The sequence below is a fragment of the Pristiophorus japonicus genome, chromosome 1, assembly GCF_044704955.1.
Source record: "Pristiophorus japonicus isolate sPriJap1 chromosome 1, sPriJap1.hap1, whole genome shotgun sequence".
NCBI classification, from domain to species: Eukaryota; Metazoa; Chordata; class Chondrichthyes; family Pristiophoridae; genus Pristiophorus; species Pristiophorus japonicus.
Window position 1 is genome coordinate 88,494,588 of NC_091977.1, and position 16,461 is coordinate 88,511,048.

General features: G+C 44.3%; 1 protein-coding gene across 1 annotated transcript in view; it reads left to right on the forward strand.

Annotated features, from left to right (window-relative positions):
- isoc1 (isochorismatase domain containing 1) overlaps positions 1–16,461 on the forward strand; it is a 38,466-nt gene that overhangs the window by 8,260 nt on the left and 13,745 nt on the right. Inside the window, exon 3 of the mRNA XM_070881636.1 lies at positions 9,391–9,594. Within this exon, the coding sequence (XP_070737737.1) occupies positions 9,391–9,594 (204 nt within the window). The remainder of the gene's footprint in view (positions 1–9,390; positions 9,595–16,461) is intronic.

Below are 16,461 nucleotides of genomic sequence, written 5' to 3' on the forward strand. Positions count from 1 at the left end.
TACTGAGAAAAATCTATTTACCCTTTGTGGAGAATTTTATTCACAATCAGTAAAAACGTGACAATGCAATGATATCCTTTCCTTTTAAAATTTAAAAATTGTTCTGTTGGTTTAAATGATATGCATTTTTTATTTTGGTCTTTGGGAGCAGGTTTTCATCCCAAGCTATCTGATCACTTACCCATTGTTTGTGTGATCTTGTGCACAAATTGGCTGGTGTGTTTCCTAAATTACAGCAGTGACTACAATTCAAAATGTACCTTGTTAGCTGTGAAGCGCTTTGGGACATCCTGAGGTCATGAAAGGTGCTATATAAAGGCAGGTTCTTTTTTTTTCTTTCTTTCTGTTACTCAGATGTGTAATGAATGTTGTCTTTCTGGATCCTTCTAGCATTGAATATTTATGATGTTTCACTGGAATGACGATTCTGCAATGTTTTTTTAACCTACACTGTGTGGAGGAATTTCAAGTGTGGTACTGTTATTGTGGAATCCCAACAAACATTTGTTGGATAGCTTTTAGCCATTCATTTCTTTCTTTTGTATGAATATATTAGAAATATAGGGCTGGATTTTCAGTTCTGCTTATTTCGGGGCAGTAATGGCGGCGGGGCGGTAACGTTTGCACCTCAGTCAGCAAAGTTCATCAGCTGGGCCCTGAGTGTGGGGTGGAGTGCTAAAGGAGGCCTCTTTTAGGGCACAAAGCTGGCTGAGCAACTAAAAATCGTTGCTAAAGAGCCAGCCTCGGAGTGCCCCAAGAGAGGATTCTGTGGCTTAAAAAAAAATCGCACCTAACAACACAACAAACATTCCCAATACCATAAACACCCCACAATAAGGTACATCGCAAAAATAAAACTAAACAGAACAATCAAGCTTACTTCATTCACCAATTTCATCACTCACCACCGCCGGGACAGCTCTCACCACCTGCTTTTGCAGGTGGTCCCACCACGGTGTGTTATGGGGCGTTATAGGTTCGGTGCACAACAAATTTCAAAGCGCAGTCGAAACCGGCGGCAGTGCTGGGAGCTGGCTGGCCACCCGGAAACCATTGTCGGCTCCATTACTGCCCCTCTGGGGCGTGAACAGAGGCAGCAACATAGCAACAATTCAGCCCATAATCTTGTAATGTAGTTTCCTTTGAGAATATTCATTTATATTAATATACAGGTGTAGCGCCTAAAATCTGGAACCCTCGGGACTGAGGCCGTTCCGGAATCCGGTTCCGAACTATTGATTTGCTTTCTGACGTCACGAATCCAGAAACACCCGAGTCCAGGTTTGGGTATTTCTGGATTTCGGAGCGTCAGAAAGGGTGGAGGTGTGGGGGGTTGGGGGAGAGTGGGTGTACCTGCCGAAGAGATGTTCAGGCCATCCGAGGCCCGCCGAGGAGGATATTGTTGGGCCGAGCCCTGCCGGGGATGTGTATGGGCTGGCCCTGCCGAGGTGATGTTCTGGCGGGGCCCCGCCAAGGATGTTGTCGGGCGGGGCCCCGCTGAGGAGGTCATTGAGCGGGCCAGCGAGGAGGCCCTGAGGTTAAGGGCAGTGGCGGTGGGGCGAGGCGAGGCCCAAGGTCTGGCAGTGGCAGGGCCCCGAGGTCGGCAGGGTTGTCTGGTCCGGATTCCGGAATATTTTACGGATTCCGGATGACTCTGCCACCAATCTGGATTTCGGAACTCCGGATTCTCGACGCTGCACCTGTATAATATATTAGCAGGCACCGCTGTCTCCCAGTCTTGAGTGACAGCAGGAATGGGAAAAACTACTTGTTGAGTTGAACTAGATATTAGTTCAGGCATTAAAGTTTATGGCTAATGCAATTCTGGTGCACGAACCTAGATTTTCTGATCAGTTGGGTTTAACCAGCAGGAAAAAGGGATGGAGATCTATTAATGCTGGATCTCTGCCCATTTAGCATAACGTCCAAGTTTTCCATTAAATTCCTGAGTGTCATGGTAGTTTTCAGAGTAAGTGTTTCTTCTGCCCACCTGGGACTCGCTTGCCGTGTCAGAGCTCTGAGTAGGGCACTTATTTTTGGAGTCTAGTATCGTGCAGACGATGTGGCCCATCTATTGGAGCTGGTCGAGTGTGTTCGATGCTGGGGATGTTGGCCTGAGCGAGAACACTGACGTTGGTACGCCTATCCTGCCATTGGATTTGCAGGATATTGCGAAGGCAGCATTGGTGGTACTTCTCCAGTGCTTTAAGGTGCCTGCTGTACATAAAGTCCATGTCTCTGAAGCATATAGGAGGGCGGGTATCATACTGCTCTGTGGACCATGAGCTTGGTGCCGGCTTTGAGATCCTGGTCTTTAAACAAATGACAAAGAAGACCGACAGGATATACACAAATCTTTGAAGGTGGCTGGACACGTTGATAAGGCTGTTAAAAACCATACTGGATTCTGGGTTTTATAAATAGAGACATAGGGCTGGATTTTTGGTCTTCTGCCGCACCTGTTAGCGCCCCAGAGATGCGACACTGGTGGCAGTAAGCACTTCCGAGCGGACGGCTAGCTTCCAGCTCCCTGTCGGGACTGTCGGTGCCGAGTTAGCCGGGGCGCGGAGCATTACCACCCGGAAGAGGCGAGCTGGTTGTGACACCGGCTTGATTTTTGGCTGCCACCCGATCCGTAGCGCTCCATAGAGCGCCATGCTGGGACCGCCTGTGAAAGCGGGCGGTCCGAGCTGTAGAGGCTGCAGTGAGGTAAGTAATGTTGATTGTTTTTTATTTAAATTTTTTTGAGATTTATGTTGTGGAGGTGTGAGTTATTTATTGGGAATATTTTTGGTGTGTGTTTTTTTTCCAGGTATTTATTTTGCTCAGGCAACGGATTTTCAGTTGCTCAGCCTGCCTAGTGCTCTGAGAGATGTGTAATGCCTCCCTTAGCGCTCCGCCTCACACTGAGGGCCTAGCTGATTAATTTTGCTGACTGAGACGCAGACTTTACCGCCCCGCCACCATTACCGCTCCGAAATGAGCAGAACCCGAAAATCCAGCCCATAGAGTACAAAAGCAAAAAAGTTATGCTAAATATTTTATAAATCACTGGTTAGGCCTCAGCTGGAGTATTGTGTCCAATTCTGTGCACCACACTTTAGGAAGGTCTTGAAGAGGGTGCAGAGAACATTTTCTAGAATTATACCAAGGATGAGGGACTTCAGTTATGTGAAGAGACTCAAGAAACTGGGATTATTCTCCTTGGAGCACAGGAGGTTAAGATGAGATTTAATAGAGTTGTTGAAAACTATGAAGAATTTTGATTGAGGAAGTTAGGAGAAACTGTTTCCACTGCTGCAGGAAGGTCGGTAGCCAGAAGACACAGATTTAAGATAATTGGCAAACAAACTAGAGGGGTGATGAGGAGAAACTTTTTTTACGCAGCAAGTTGTTATGATCTGCAATGCATTGCCTGAGGGTGGTGGTATCAGATTCAATAGTAATTTTCAAAAAGTTATTTGATATATACTTCAAAAAGTAAAATTTACAGCGCTATGGAGAAGAGCAGGAGAGTGGAACTAGTTTGATAGTTGTGTCAAAGAGCCGGCACAGGCATGATGGGTTGAATGGCCTCGTCCAGTGCTGTATGATTCTATATCATTTAGATACAGCTATTAGCTATGCACAGAGCTAGGAAATATACAGAAGTGATAGAGACATGGCAGTTAATGTAGCTAGTCCCAAAGTTTAAAAAAAAAATTCTAATACACTACTCTGTTTCTCTGCTAAGTATTTATCCAGTACCCTCATTAACCTTCTGACACATAGAAACATAGAAACTAGATGCAGGAGCAGACCATTCAGCCCTTTGAGCCTGTACCACCATTCAATATGATCATGGCTGATCATGCAACTTCAGTACCCCGCTCCTGCCTTCTCTCCATACCCACTGATTCCTTTAGCCGTAAGGGCCGCATCTAACTCCCTTTTGAATATGTCCAACGAACTGGACTCAACAACTTTCTGTGGTAGAGAATTCCATAGGTTCACAATTCTCTGGGTGAAAAAATTTCTCCTCATCTCAGTCTTAAATGGCTTATCCCTTATCCTTAGACTGTGACCCTTGGTTCTGGACTTCCCCAACATTGGGAACATTCTTCCTGCATCTAACCTGCTCAATCCTGTCAGAATTTTACATGTTTCTATGAGATTCCCTCTCATTCTTCTAAATTCCAGTGAATATAAGCCGAGTCGATCCAGTCTTTCTTCATATGTCAGTCCTGCCATCCCAGGAATTAGCCTGGTGAACCTTCGCTGCACGCCCTCAACAGCAAGAATGTCCTTCCTCAGATTAGGAGACCCAAACTGCACACAATACTCAAGGTATGGTCTCACCAAGGCCCTGTACAACTGCAGTAAGACCTCCCTGCTCCTATACTCTCAACCTCTCGTTATGAAGGCCAACATGCCATTTGCTTTCTTTACTGCCTGCTGTACCTGCATGTCTACTTTCAATGACTGATGTACCATGACACCCAGGTCTCGTTGCACCTCCCCTTTTACTAATCTGTCACCATTCAGATAATCAGCCTTCCTGTTTTTGCAATCAAAGTGGATAACCTCATATTTATCCACATTATACTGCATCTGCTATGCATTTGCCCACTCACCTAACCTGTCCAAGTCACCCTGTAGCCTCTTGGCATCCTCCTCACAGCTCACACTGCTACCCAGCTTAGTGTCATCTGCAAACTTGGAGATATTGCATTCAATTCCTTCGTCTAAATCATTAATATATATTGTAAATAGCTGGGGTCCCAGCACTGAAACTTGCGGAACACCACTAGTCACTGCCTGCCATTCTGAAAAGGACCCATTTATTCCCACTCTTTGCTTCCTGTCTGCCAACTAGTTCTCTATCCATGTGAATACATTACCCCCAATACCATGTGCCTTAATTTTGCACACTAATCTTTGTGTGGGACCTTGTCAAAAGCCTTTTGAAAGTCCAGATACACCACAGCCACTGGTTCTCCCTTATCCACTCTACTAGTTACATCCTCAAAAAATTCTAGAAGATTTGTCAAGCATGATTTCCCTTTCATAAATCCCTGCTGATTTGGACTGATCCTGTCACTGCTGTCCAAATGCGCTGCTATTACATCTTTAATAATTGATTCCAGCATTTTCCTCACTACCAATGTCCGGTTTTATCTCTCTCTCCTTTTTTAAAAAGTGGGGTTACATTAGCTACCCTCCAATCCATAGGAACTAATCCAGATTCCATGGAATGTTAGAAAATGACCACCAATGCATCCACTACTTCTAGGGCCACTTCCTTAAGTACTCTGGGATGCAGACTCAGGCCCTGGGGATTTATCGGCTTTCAATCCCATCAATTTCCCTAATACAATTTCCTGACTAATAAGGATTTCCCTCAATTCTTCCTTCTCGCGAGACCCTCGGTCCCCTAGTATTTACGGGAGATTATTCATGTCTTCCTTAGTGAAGACAGAACCAAAGTATCCACCTCCCCTTCTCCCTGCCTGGTCTGTTCCAAATTTAAACTATTTAGAAACATAGAAACATAGAAAATAGGTGCAGGAGTAGGCCATTCGGCCCTTCTAGCCTGCACCGCCATTCAATGAGTTCGTGGCTGAACATGCAACTTCAGTACCCCATTCCTGCTTTCTCACCATACCCCTTGATTCCCCTAGTAGTAAGGACTTCATCTAACTCCTTTTTGAATATATTTAGTGAATTGGCCTCAACAACTTTCTGTGGTAGAGAATTCCACAGGTTCACCACTCTCTGGGTGAAGAAATTCCTCCTCATCTCGGTCCTAAATGGCTTCCCCCTTATCCTTAGACTGTGTCCCCTGGTTCTGGACTTCCCCAACATTGGGAACATTCTTCCTGCATCTAACCTGTCTAACCCCGTCAGAATTTTAAACGTTTCTATGAGGTCCCCTCTCATTCTTCTGAACTCCAGTGAATACAAGCCCAGTTGATCCAGTCTTTCTTGACCTCTTCTGAGCTTTAGTCTATACCCCCTTGTCGAGTTTTAATGTAATGTTGTAACAGAATGGCTCGGAATTTGTGGTGGGTAGTAACAGCGAATTAACAGCGTTATAAGAACATCGGAAATAGGAACAGGAGTAGGGTATACAGCCCCTCGAGTCTGCTCCGCCATTCAATAAGATCATGGCTGATCTGACCTTGGCCTCGACACTTCCCTGCCCGCTCCCCATAACCCTTCACTCCCTTCACTCCCTTATTGTTTAAAAATCTGTCTGTCTCCACCTTAAATATATTTAATGACCCAGCCTCTCTGGGTTAGACAATTCTAAAGATTAATGCTCCTTTGAAATTGACTGTAATTTCAGGATGTAGTGCATGCGCACCCTAATGCGGAAATCCTGAGGTTGCGGTCAGTCATTCACTGTTTCGACACTGGCTGCACTGTGGCCTCTCCAACCCCCATACCCAGCAGTCAGTATAATCCGGGAAATCTGTGAAACTGATGAAAACGTTGGCTTTTCCGCAATAATATCGCTGTTAAATACCCCATTAAAAGTCAGACCTTATTGTATTAGGAGTTTTAACAGTATATTGACTGCTAAATAAATATTATGGCCCTAAAAAAACTAATTTTAATTTTGTGGAGTGTCAAATCTATCCATTATAATAATACAATTTTTAAGAAACTTAAAAAAAAATGTTTTTTTTTAAAGTTCATATTTATTTCAGGTTTACCTTTTCCCCATGTGAAAGTCCCAATCTTCGTTTTGCTCTCTCTAACATTTTTTAGAAGTCAGAATAAAAGCAATTTGTTCACCTGGTTTCCTGTCTGAGAATTCTGCATTGTGATTGGCTGCGTGACATCACAGCAGATCGCACTAGGAATTCCTCACTATACTGCACTAATCTCCGTCGAAAGTCTCAAAAGCCAAAATTCTCACCACAGAGATCGTGAGATCTTTGTGAGCAGCTTTCTTTGGGGTCAGTGGCAAATGCTTTTTCTTTGCCGCTGATCCTAAATTACAGGCCGCTAGAATTCAAGTGATCTGTATCCTTTCAATAATAAGAATAAATAGACGGACCACTTGGCACCTGCTTCGGACATGACAGCGGCACACCCAGCCCAATCGATCCTGCAAAGTCCTCCTCACTAACATCTGGGGACTTGTGCCAAAATTGGAAGAGCTGTCCCACAGACTGTCAGGCTGTTGCTTGACTATAGTCATACTCACAGAATCATGCCTATCAGCCAATGTCCCAGACTCCTCCATCACCATCGCTAGGTATGTCCTGTCCCACCGGCAAGACAGATCCACCCGAGATGGCGACACAGTGGTATGAAGTCAGGAATGAGTGGCCCTAGGAGTCCTCAACATTGATTCCGGTCCCCATGAAGTCTCATGGCTTCAGGTCAAGCATGGGCAAGGAAACCTCCTGCTGATTACCACCTACTGCCCTCCCTCAGCTGATGAATCAGTACTCCTCCATGTTGAACACCACTTGGAAGAAGCTCAGGGTAGCAAAGGCACAGAATGTACTCTTGGTGGGGGGCTTCAATGTCAATCACCAAGAGTGGCTCGGTCGCACCACTACTGACCCAGACTGGGCCTGCAGCAGGTGGTGAGAGAACAAACACAAGGGACAAACCTACTTGACCTCATCCTCATTAATCTACCTGTCGCAGATGCATCTGTCCATGACGGCATTGGTAGTAGTGATCACCGCACAGTGACTGGAGACGAAGTCCCGGCTTCACACTGAAGACACCCTCCATTGTACTAAATGGGATAAATTCAAAACTCATCTAGCAGCTCAAAACTGGGCATCCACAAAGTGCTGTGGGCCATCAGCAGCAGCGGAATTATATTCCACCACAATCTTTAACCTCATGGCCCAACATATCCCTCACTCTACCATTACCATCAAGCCAGGGGACCAACCCTGCGTCAATGAGGTGCAGAAGAGCATGTAGGGAGCAGTACCAGGCAAACCTAAAAATAAGGTACCAACCTGGGGAAGCTGCAACACAGGACTAAATGCCTGCTAAGCAGCGGAAGCAGCATGCTATAAACAGAGCTAAGTGATCCCACAGTCCTGCCACATCTAGTCATGAATGGTGGACAATTAAACAACTAATGGGAGGAGGAGGCTCCATGAATATCCCCATGGTGCAAAAGACAAGGCTGAAGCGTTTGCAACCATCTTCAACCAGAAGTGCCGAGTGGATGATCCATATCAGTCTCCTCTTGAGGTCCCCACCATCACAGAAGCCAGTCTTCAGCCAATTCGATTCACTCTACATGATGTCAAGAAGTGTCTGAGTGCACTGGATACAGCAAAGGCCATGGGTCACAACAACATCCTGGCTGTTGTACTGAAGACTTGTGCTCCAGAACTAGCTGCGCCTCTAGCCAAGCTGTTCCAGTACAGCTACAATAATGGCATCTACCCGACAATGTGGAAAACTGCCCAGGTATGTCCTGTCCTCCAAAGCAGGACAAATCCAATTCGGCCAATTACTGCCCCATCAATTTAATCTCAATCATCAGCAAAGTGATGGAAAGTGTCATTGACAGTGCTATCAAGTGGCACTTACTCACCAATAACTTGCTCACCGATGCTCAGTTTGGGTTCTGCCAGAACCATTCATTTCCAGACCTCATTACAGCCTTGGTCCAAACATGGACAAAAGAGCTGAATTCCAGAAGTGAGATGAGAGTGACTGCCCTTGACATCAAGGCAGTAGTTGATCGAGTGTGGCATTAAGGAGCCCTCGTAAAATTAAAGTCAATGGAAATGCAGTGTGTACCATCTACAAATGCACTGAAGCAACTTGCCAAGGCTTCTTCGGCAGCACCTCCCAAACCCGTGACCTCTACCATCTAGAAGCACAAGGACAGCAGACGCATGATAGCACCATCACTTGCAAGTCCTCCTCCAAGTTACACACCACCCTGACTTAGAAATATATCACCATTCCTTCATTGTTGATAGGAAGGGAGTTCCAGGATTTTGACCTAACAGCACTGTGGTAGTTCCTTCACCACAAGAAGGCGGCTCACCACCACTTTCTCAAGGGCAATTGGGGATGGGCAATAAATGCTGGGCTTGCTAGCGATGTCCAAATCCCGGAATGACTAAAAAGAAATAATTGACTAATGACACATTCCTCAGTGCTGCCCACTTGTTGGAATATTAATAGATCTTTAACATCCATGTTTAATCATTGCCATATTCTGCTTCACATAAAGAATTCACCTTTTCTATAATGTTTTCATGGTGCTGAGAGTACTCCTTTATATTTTTAGGGGTTGGTTGTCTTCAGTAATGTGCGATGTATAGCGTTTTACTAAACTGTGTTGAAAGAAATGTTATTGCATTATCTACTTGTATATATTTTTTAACATTATTTTGAATGCTCTTCCAGATTCAGGGTGCGCACATTTTGGGAATTCCTGTTATTGTCACTGAACAGTATCCAAAAGGACTTGGGAGTACTGTAGCAGAAATTGATCTGACAATAGCCAAGCTGGTCATACCTAAAACTAAATTTTCGATGGTTGTACCAGAGGTGGAAGCAGCTCTTCATGAAATGCCAGGAGTTCAAAGTGTTGTGTTGTTTGGAGTTGAGGTATGTAGATACTGGTTTTATGTATGTTTATTTTTCCCTTAATTTGTCATATATTTTCTTGTGCCAAGATACATGATTAACATACATTTTCTTTCCCAATTACTTCCTCTTTTTTTAAGATAAGCGTCTTCTGTTATTTGTAGTTTGGTTTGGATAAGATTCGAACCACGTAGTCTATTGAATCTACATCTCATGGTTCAGAGAGTGTGTGTATCTGTGTTTTAATCCTTTTTCTTGAAAATCAAATCTTACCTCTATGTTCCTTCATGTTATATATTCCTTTAAGAGCAGCAGGCACCCTGTTTCCAAGATTCTGGTCAATGTTACATTTTAAAGTCCCTAGGTGATATTCAAGTGCAAGATGGGATTAATCCATCTGTATCCCTCAATGTACTGACTGAGATTGTTTTCTCGTTGACTGATTGTTTGGTTTCCCTTGAAGCAAATTGTTGTGCTGCACCGACTGAGATCAGCTCACCAAACACTAATTGAAGATTGAACCTGGGACCCTCCTGGGTTTAGCGCGACACTGGTTGGTGCCCTTGGCCACTAGGTTAGCGGGGCACTGTGTATAGTGAAACCTGTAAATTAGATACATAGAAACATAGAAAATAGGTGCAGGAGCAGGCCATTCAGCCCTTCTAGCCTGCACCGCCATTCAATGAGTTCATGGCTGAACATGAAACTTCAGTACCCCCTTCCTGCTTTCTCGCCATAACCCTTGATCCCCCGAGTAGTAAGGACTTCATCTAACTCCCTTTTGAATATATTTAGTGAATTGGCCTCAACTACTTTCTGTGGTAGAGAATTCCACAGGTTCACCACTCTCTGGGTGAAGAAGTTTCTCCTCATCTCGGTCCTAAATGGCTTACCCCTTATCCTCAGACTGTGACCCCTGGTTCTGGACTTCCCCAACATTGGGAACATTCTTCCTGCATCTAACATGTCTAAACCCGTCAGAATTTTAAACGTTTCTATGAGGTCCCCTCTCATTCTTCTGAACTCCAGTGAATACAAGCCCAGTTGATCCAGTCTTTCTTGATAGGTCAGTCCCGCCATCCCGGGAATCAGTCTGGTGAATCTTCGCTGCACTCCCTCAATAGCAAGAATGTCCTTCCTCAAGTTAGGAGACCAAAACTGCACACAATACTCCAGGTGTGGCCTCACCAAGGCCCTGTACAACTGTAGCAACACCTCCCTGCCCCTGTATTCAAATCCCCTCGCTATGAAGGCCAACATGCCATTTGCTTTCTTAACCGCCTGCTGTACCTGCATGCTAACCTTCAATGACTGATGTACCATGACACCCAGGTCTCGTTGCACCTTCCCTTTTCCGAATCTGTCACCATTCAGATAATAGTCTGTCTCTCTGTTTTTACCACCAAAGTGGATAACCTCACATTTATCCACATTATACTTCATCTGCCATGCATTTGCCCACTCACCTAACCTATCCAAGTCACTCTGCAGCCTAATAGCATCCTCCACGCAGCTCACACTGCCACCCAACTTAGTGTCATCCGCAAATTTGGAGATACTGCATTTAATCCCCTCGCTAAGGGACTTTCATCAGATGTCCTTTATTTGCAGATGTCCTTATTTTCAAAGTGGTTATTGTATGTATAGTAAACAGGATGTGCCAAATATCCCGGGATTGGCTGTATCTCCTGCGGCATTCCTTTTTTTTCACCTTCATCTTAGATTGTGCCCAATTCTGGAGCCTTGTCAACAGAATCTGATTTTAGTTTGTTTTCTGTTGGTTGGGTTTCCTAGTTCATTGCCATCCGGCAGTCCTTTTCCATTGAGGCAGGGATGTCCTGATCCTGGGATCAGCTACATTGTCAGCCTGCAAAGGGCAAGGTGGCTGCTGTAGGGCCGGTGTGCCTGGGAGATCCCAGCCAAATTGGGGGGGGGATTAATGTCCTGCAGCCTCCTGTCTGGGACTCCCTCCCTCTGTGTACTATAGCTGTTAATGTTTGAAGTGCTGGGTGGGTGAGGGTGCTGTTAGTAGCTCATCAATACCTGATGTACTGGTGGAGTAGGGTTGCCAATGCTGGTTGGAGACATTCCTGGAAGTCTGATCGTGTGATATTCTGACTACATAACATCTGACCATGTGACATCGGATCACTTGACGTCAATGACATCGGAACACATGACTGCCACAAATATTATTGGATTTATCTTATAATGATTGGGTCCCCTATAGTTGAGATCTTTTATTTGTGGTATTGTGCCAGCAGCTGTTGTGTAAGAGGTTCCAAGAACCAGGAGGCCACCCAAGAGCAGGTGCAGTGGGGAAACTGAGGATGGGGAAAAGTGGAAACCATTCTCTCCATCTCTCTCGCCAAGCCCCCAGTCTCCATCTCTCTGCCCCAACACCCATTCCCCAGGCTCCCTTATCCCTCTTTCCCAGTCTCCCTGTCCCGCTAACCCTGCTCCAGACCCCCCCACTCCCCGTGATTTTAGACCACTCTCCCATGATTTCAGGGCCCCAGATTCCTGACTACCCTGCCTCAACCAGTAGTGCCCGGCTTTTGTGTACTGGAGATCTCTTTACCCAGCATCCATAGCGGCTGAGAAACCCCCACTCCCTATTCTTGTAATAGAGCTGTGCAAGCCTTCAAGCCAAGAGATAGTGGGCTGAAAATTGCTGCCTTGCCGGGTGCGTACGATGTGTGCACGCACCCAAAGAGGCCTCGCAAATGCCGGTTCTTGGCGTGCAATGCGCATGCGCCGAGAAACCAGCTTTTCCGATCTGGCAAAATTTATTTTGACAGATTGCACGCATCCCCGCAGGAAGGACATCCACGGGGCAGAGATTAAACTATTTGCCCAACTCTTGCCCAGTGAATGTCCTTTAAACTCTGACACCTGGTAAAAGCAAGCATAAGAGTTTTGAAACATAGAAAAATTAAATTTAATCACTCATTTTTATATTTATAAACCCTGTCCATTAAGGTAAGTTTATTTTTAATCCTATTAAAATACACACAAAATATATTTTTTTGTATTTTTTTTATCTAAAACATTTAATTGCATTCAATTTCAATTAATTTTAAATCTGTGAGGTGATTTTTTTAATTTATTGTGTTGTGTTTCTTGTTTTAGGGGGGTATTCTAATTGATAGTAATGGGAGCTCGTAAAAACGGAGTTCCAATTATCAATGCGAATACTACATGTGGGTCTGGATCACGAATCCCTTTGATTCCAGGATACGAATACGTATCTGGAGGATATGTTTCCATACGCTGCACACCGGAATCCTCCATTCCTCCGGGACCATAAGGTAGTTTCATTTAAAAAATTTTGGGTCGGAGGCGTTCGACCGAAGGAAGCATCCAACTGCAGTTTTCCCCTCTGATTTCTGTGCTGCTATGTATTCTGGATAAAGAGGTCACCATTACACAAAAGCCGTTTTCTTCACCTGCCGCCGCCATGCACTTCCTTGCGTGACTAGTGTTTTAAGTTGTAAATGGACTTAGTGCATTAGAGGCTGTCTATAGTTCATAATTTGAGAGTGCCTGTGGTTTCAAGCTGCAGTTTGTATCTATTATAACGTAAGTTATTTAGGACTGTCAGTGTCTGTTTTTTGGGGATGTCTATTTGTACAGGTACTAGAATTGTATGACATAAGAATACAAGAACATAAGAAATAGGAGCAGGAGCAGGCCGTATGGCCCCTCGTGCCTGCTCCGCCATTTAATACAATCCGATCATTGCCTCGGGTCCAATTCCCTGCCCGCTCTCCATAACCCCTTATTCCCATATCGTTTAAGAAACTCTATTTCTGTCTTAAATTTATTCAATGTCCCAGCTTCCACAGCTCTCTGAGGCAGCGAATTCCACAGATCCACAACCCTCAGAGAGAAGAAATTTCTTCTCATCTCAGTTTTAAATGAGCGGCCCCTTATTCTAAGATTATGCCCTCTAGTTCTAGTCTTCCTTATCAGTGGAAACATCCTCTCTGCATCCACCCCGTCAAGCCCCCTCATAATCTTGTATGTTTCGATAGGTCACTTCTCATTATTCTGAATTCCAGTGAGTAGAGGCCCAACCTACTCAACCTTTCCTCATAAGTCAACCCCCTCATCTCCGGAATCAACCTTGTGAACCTTCTCTGAACTGCCTCAAAAACAAGTATATCCTTTTGTAAATATGGAAACCAAAACTGCATGCAGTATTCCAGGTGTGGCCTCACCAAAACCCTGCACAACTGTAGCAAGACTTCCCTGCTTTTATACTCCATCCCCTTTGCAATAAAGGCTAAGATTCCATTGGCCTTCCTGATCACTTGCTGTACCTGCATACTAACCTTTTATATTTTATGTACAAGTACCCTCAGGTCCCGCTGTACTGCAGCACTTTGCAATCTTTTTCCATTTAAATAATAACTTGCTCTTTGATCTTTTTCTGCCAAAGTGCATAACCTCTCACTTTCCAACATTATACTCCATCTGCCAAATTTTTGCCCACTCACTTAGCCTGTCTATGTCCTGTTGCAGATTTTTTGTGTCCTCCTCACACATTGCTTTTCCTCCCATCTTTGTATCGTCATCAAACTTGGCTACGTTACACTCAGTCCCTTCTCGTTAATCTAGATTGTAAATAGTTGGGGTCCCAGTACTGATCCCTGCGGCATCCCACTGGTTACTGATTGCCAACTCGAGAATGAACCATTTATCCCTACTCTCTGTTTTCTGTTTGTTAGCCAACCCTCTATCCATGCTAATATATTACCCCCAACCCTGTGCACTTTTATCTTGTGCAGTAACCTTTTATGTGGCACCTTGTCAAATGCCTTCTGGAAGTCCAAATATACCACATCCACTTCATCTCTCCCCTGTTCGTTACACCCTCAAAGAATTCTAGCAAATTTGTCAAACATGACTTCCCTTTCATAAATCCATGCTGCCTCTGCCTGACCGAATTTTGTTTTTCCAAATGTCCTGTTACTGCTTCTTTAATAATGGACTCCAATATCTTCCCAACCACAGATGTTAGGCTAACTGTTCTATAGTGTTCTGCTTTTTGTCTGCTTCCTTTTTTTAAATAGGGGCGTTACATTTGCAGTTTTCCAATCTGCTGGGACCTCCCCAGAATCCAGGGAATTTTGGTAAATTACAACCAATGCATCCACTATCCCTGCCGCTACTTCTCAAGACCCTAGGATGCAAGCCATCAGGTCCAGGGGATTTATCCACCTGCAGTCCCATTATCTTACTGAGTACCCCTCCTTAGTGATTGTGTTACGTTCCTCCCTTCCCCCCCCCCCCACCCCCCCATAGCCCCTTGACTATCCACTTTTGGAATATTGTGAGTGTCCTCTACGTAAAGACTGATACAAAATATTTGTTCAGAGTTTCTGCTATCTCCATGTTCCCCATTACTAATTCCCTGGTCTCGTCCTCTAAGGGACCAACATTTACTCTAGCTACTCTTCTTTTTTTTTCTTTTTTATATACCTATAGAAACTCTTACTATCTGTTTTTATATTTTGTGCTAGTTTACTTTCATAGTCTTATCTTCCCTTTTTTAATCATTTTTTAAATCATTCTTTGTTGGCTTTTAAATGCTTCCCAATCTTCTGTCCTCCCACTAGTTTTGGCCACATTGTATGCCCTTGTTTTTAATTGGATACCGTCCTTTATTTCCTTAGTTAGCTATCTTTTCTCTTGTGCCCGTTCCTCCTCAATTAACCAAGTAAAAATCCTAACGAACAGTGCAGCCTGTGACCATGTTGAACAAGGTTTTACTTTCTTCCATCTCTGTTAAATCAAATACAATTGAGTTTTTTTACAAATCTAAACACAGGAAAATAAACATTGTTCATGCTCATTTGTAGGCCAGAAACATCACAGGCAAAGCCTTGCTCAAGACACAATTTCACTGCACAACCCACTAATGTTTCTTTCGTTATTTATGTTTAATCTCTTTTTCTTGCCTTTTGTTACTTGACGTTCAGAGTATTACCAAACATGTAAAGCCAACATTTAGGGAGTTTTTAAATACACTTTTTATACTCCTTTTATCTTTTCTGTCTATCTGTTCATCACTGGGGAAGTGGTGGTTTTTTGTTAAACTTAACAGCTTTTTTTAAGGTGGTGTAATAAGTGATTTTACACTGGGGAGAGAACTGTTTTTGCTTATGATCACTTCTAGAAGTAAGCATGTGTGGGAATTGTGTAATAAGACAGCTTTAAATGTGGCTGTGATGCTTCCACAGCTGAAAAGCTTGTCAGACTTGTGTATGGTCAGTTGAACAAGGTACTGAAGGGCAACTGCCACCAATGGAACCATGCATTACTGTCTGTATGATAGATGGGTGGGGTGGGGAGGGGGTAGGATACTGAAAGCAAAGACAAAAAGCTTTTGAATGCCCAGATTGCACTTCTGAAAGAACAATTGTATTCCAGAGATATTCAAACTGGTGGAAGTTCAAACTGATGAATATAAAGCATTCTAACATTCTTCAGTAATGTTTAATGTAACACATAACTAATGCAGTTAGAAGAATTGAGGGACCTCTTGTTTGTTTATTATACTTTTCAATGCTACCCCAAGTGACCCTTGCTTACTTCATTCTATAATAATACAGGTGCATTGTCGAGAATCCGTAAAATGTTCCGAAATCCGGACCCGCCAACCTCGGGGAGGGGGAGGACCGCTGCCCGATCTCGGGGCCCACCACTGCCTGATGTCAGGCCTCGCCTCGCCGCCACTGCCCTTACCTCTGGGCCTCCTCGACGGTGCCGGCCCGATGCAAACAGCTCCTCGGCGGCCCCCCGCCCTTTCTGACATTCCGAAATCCGGATATACCTGAACCTCAGCTTGTGTGTTTCCAGATTCGTGATGTCAGAAAGACG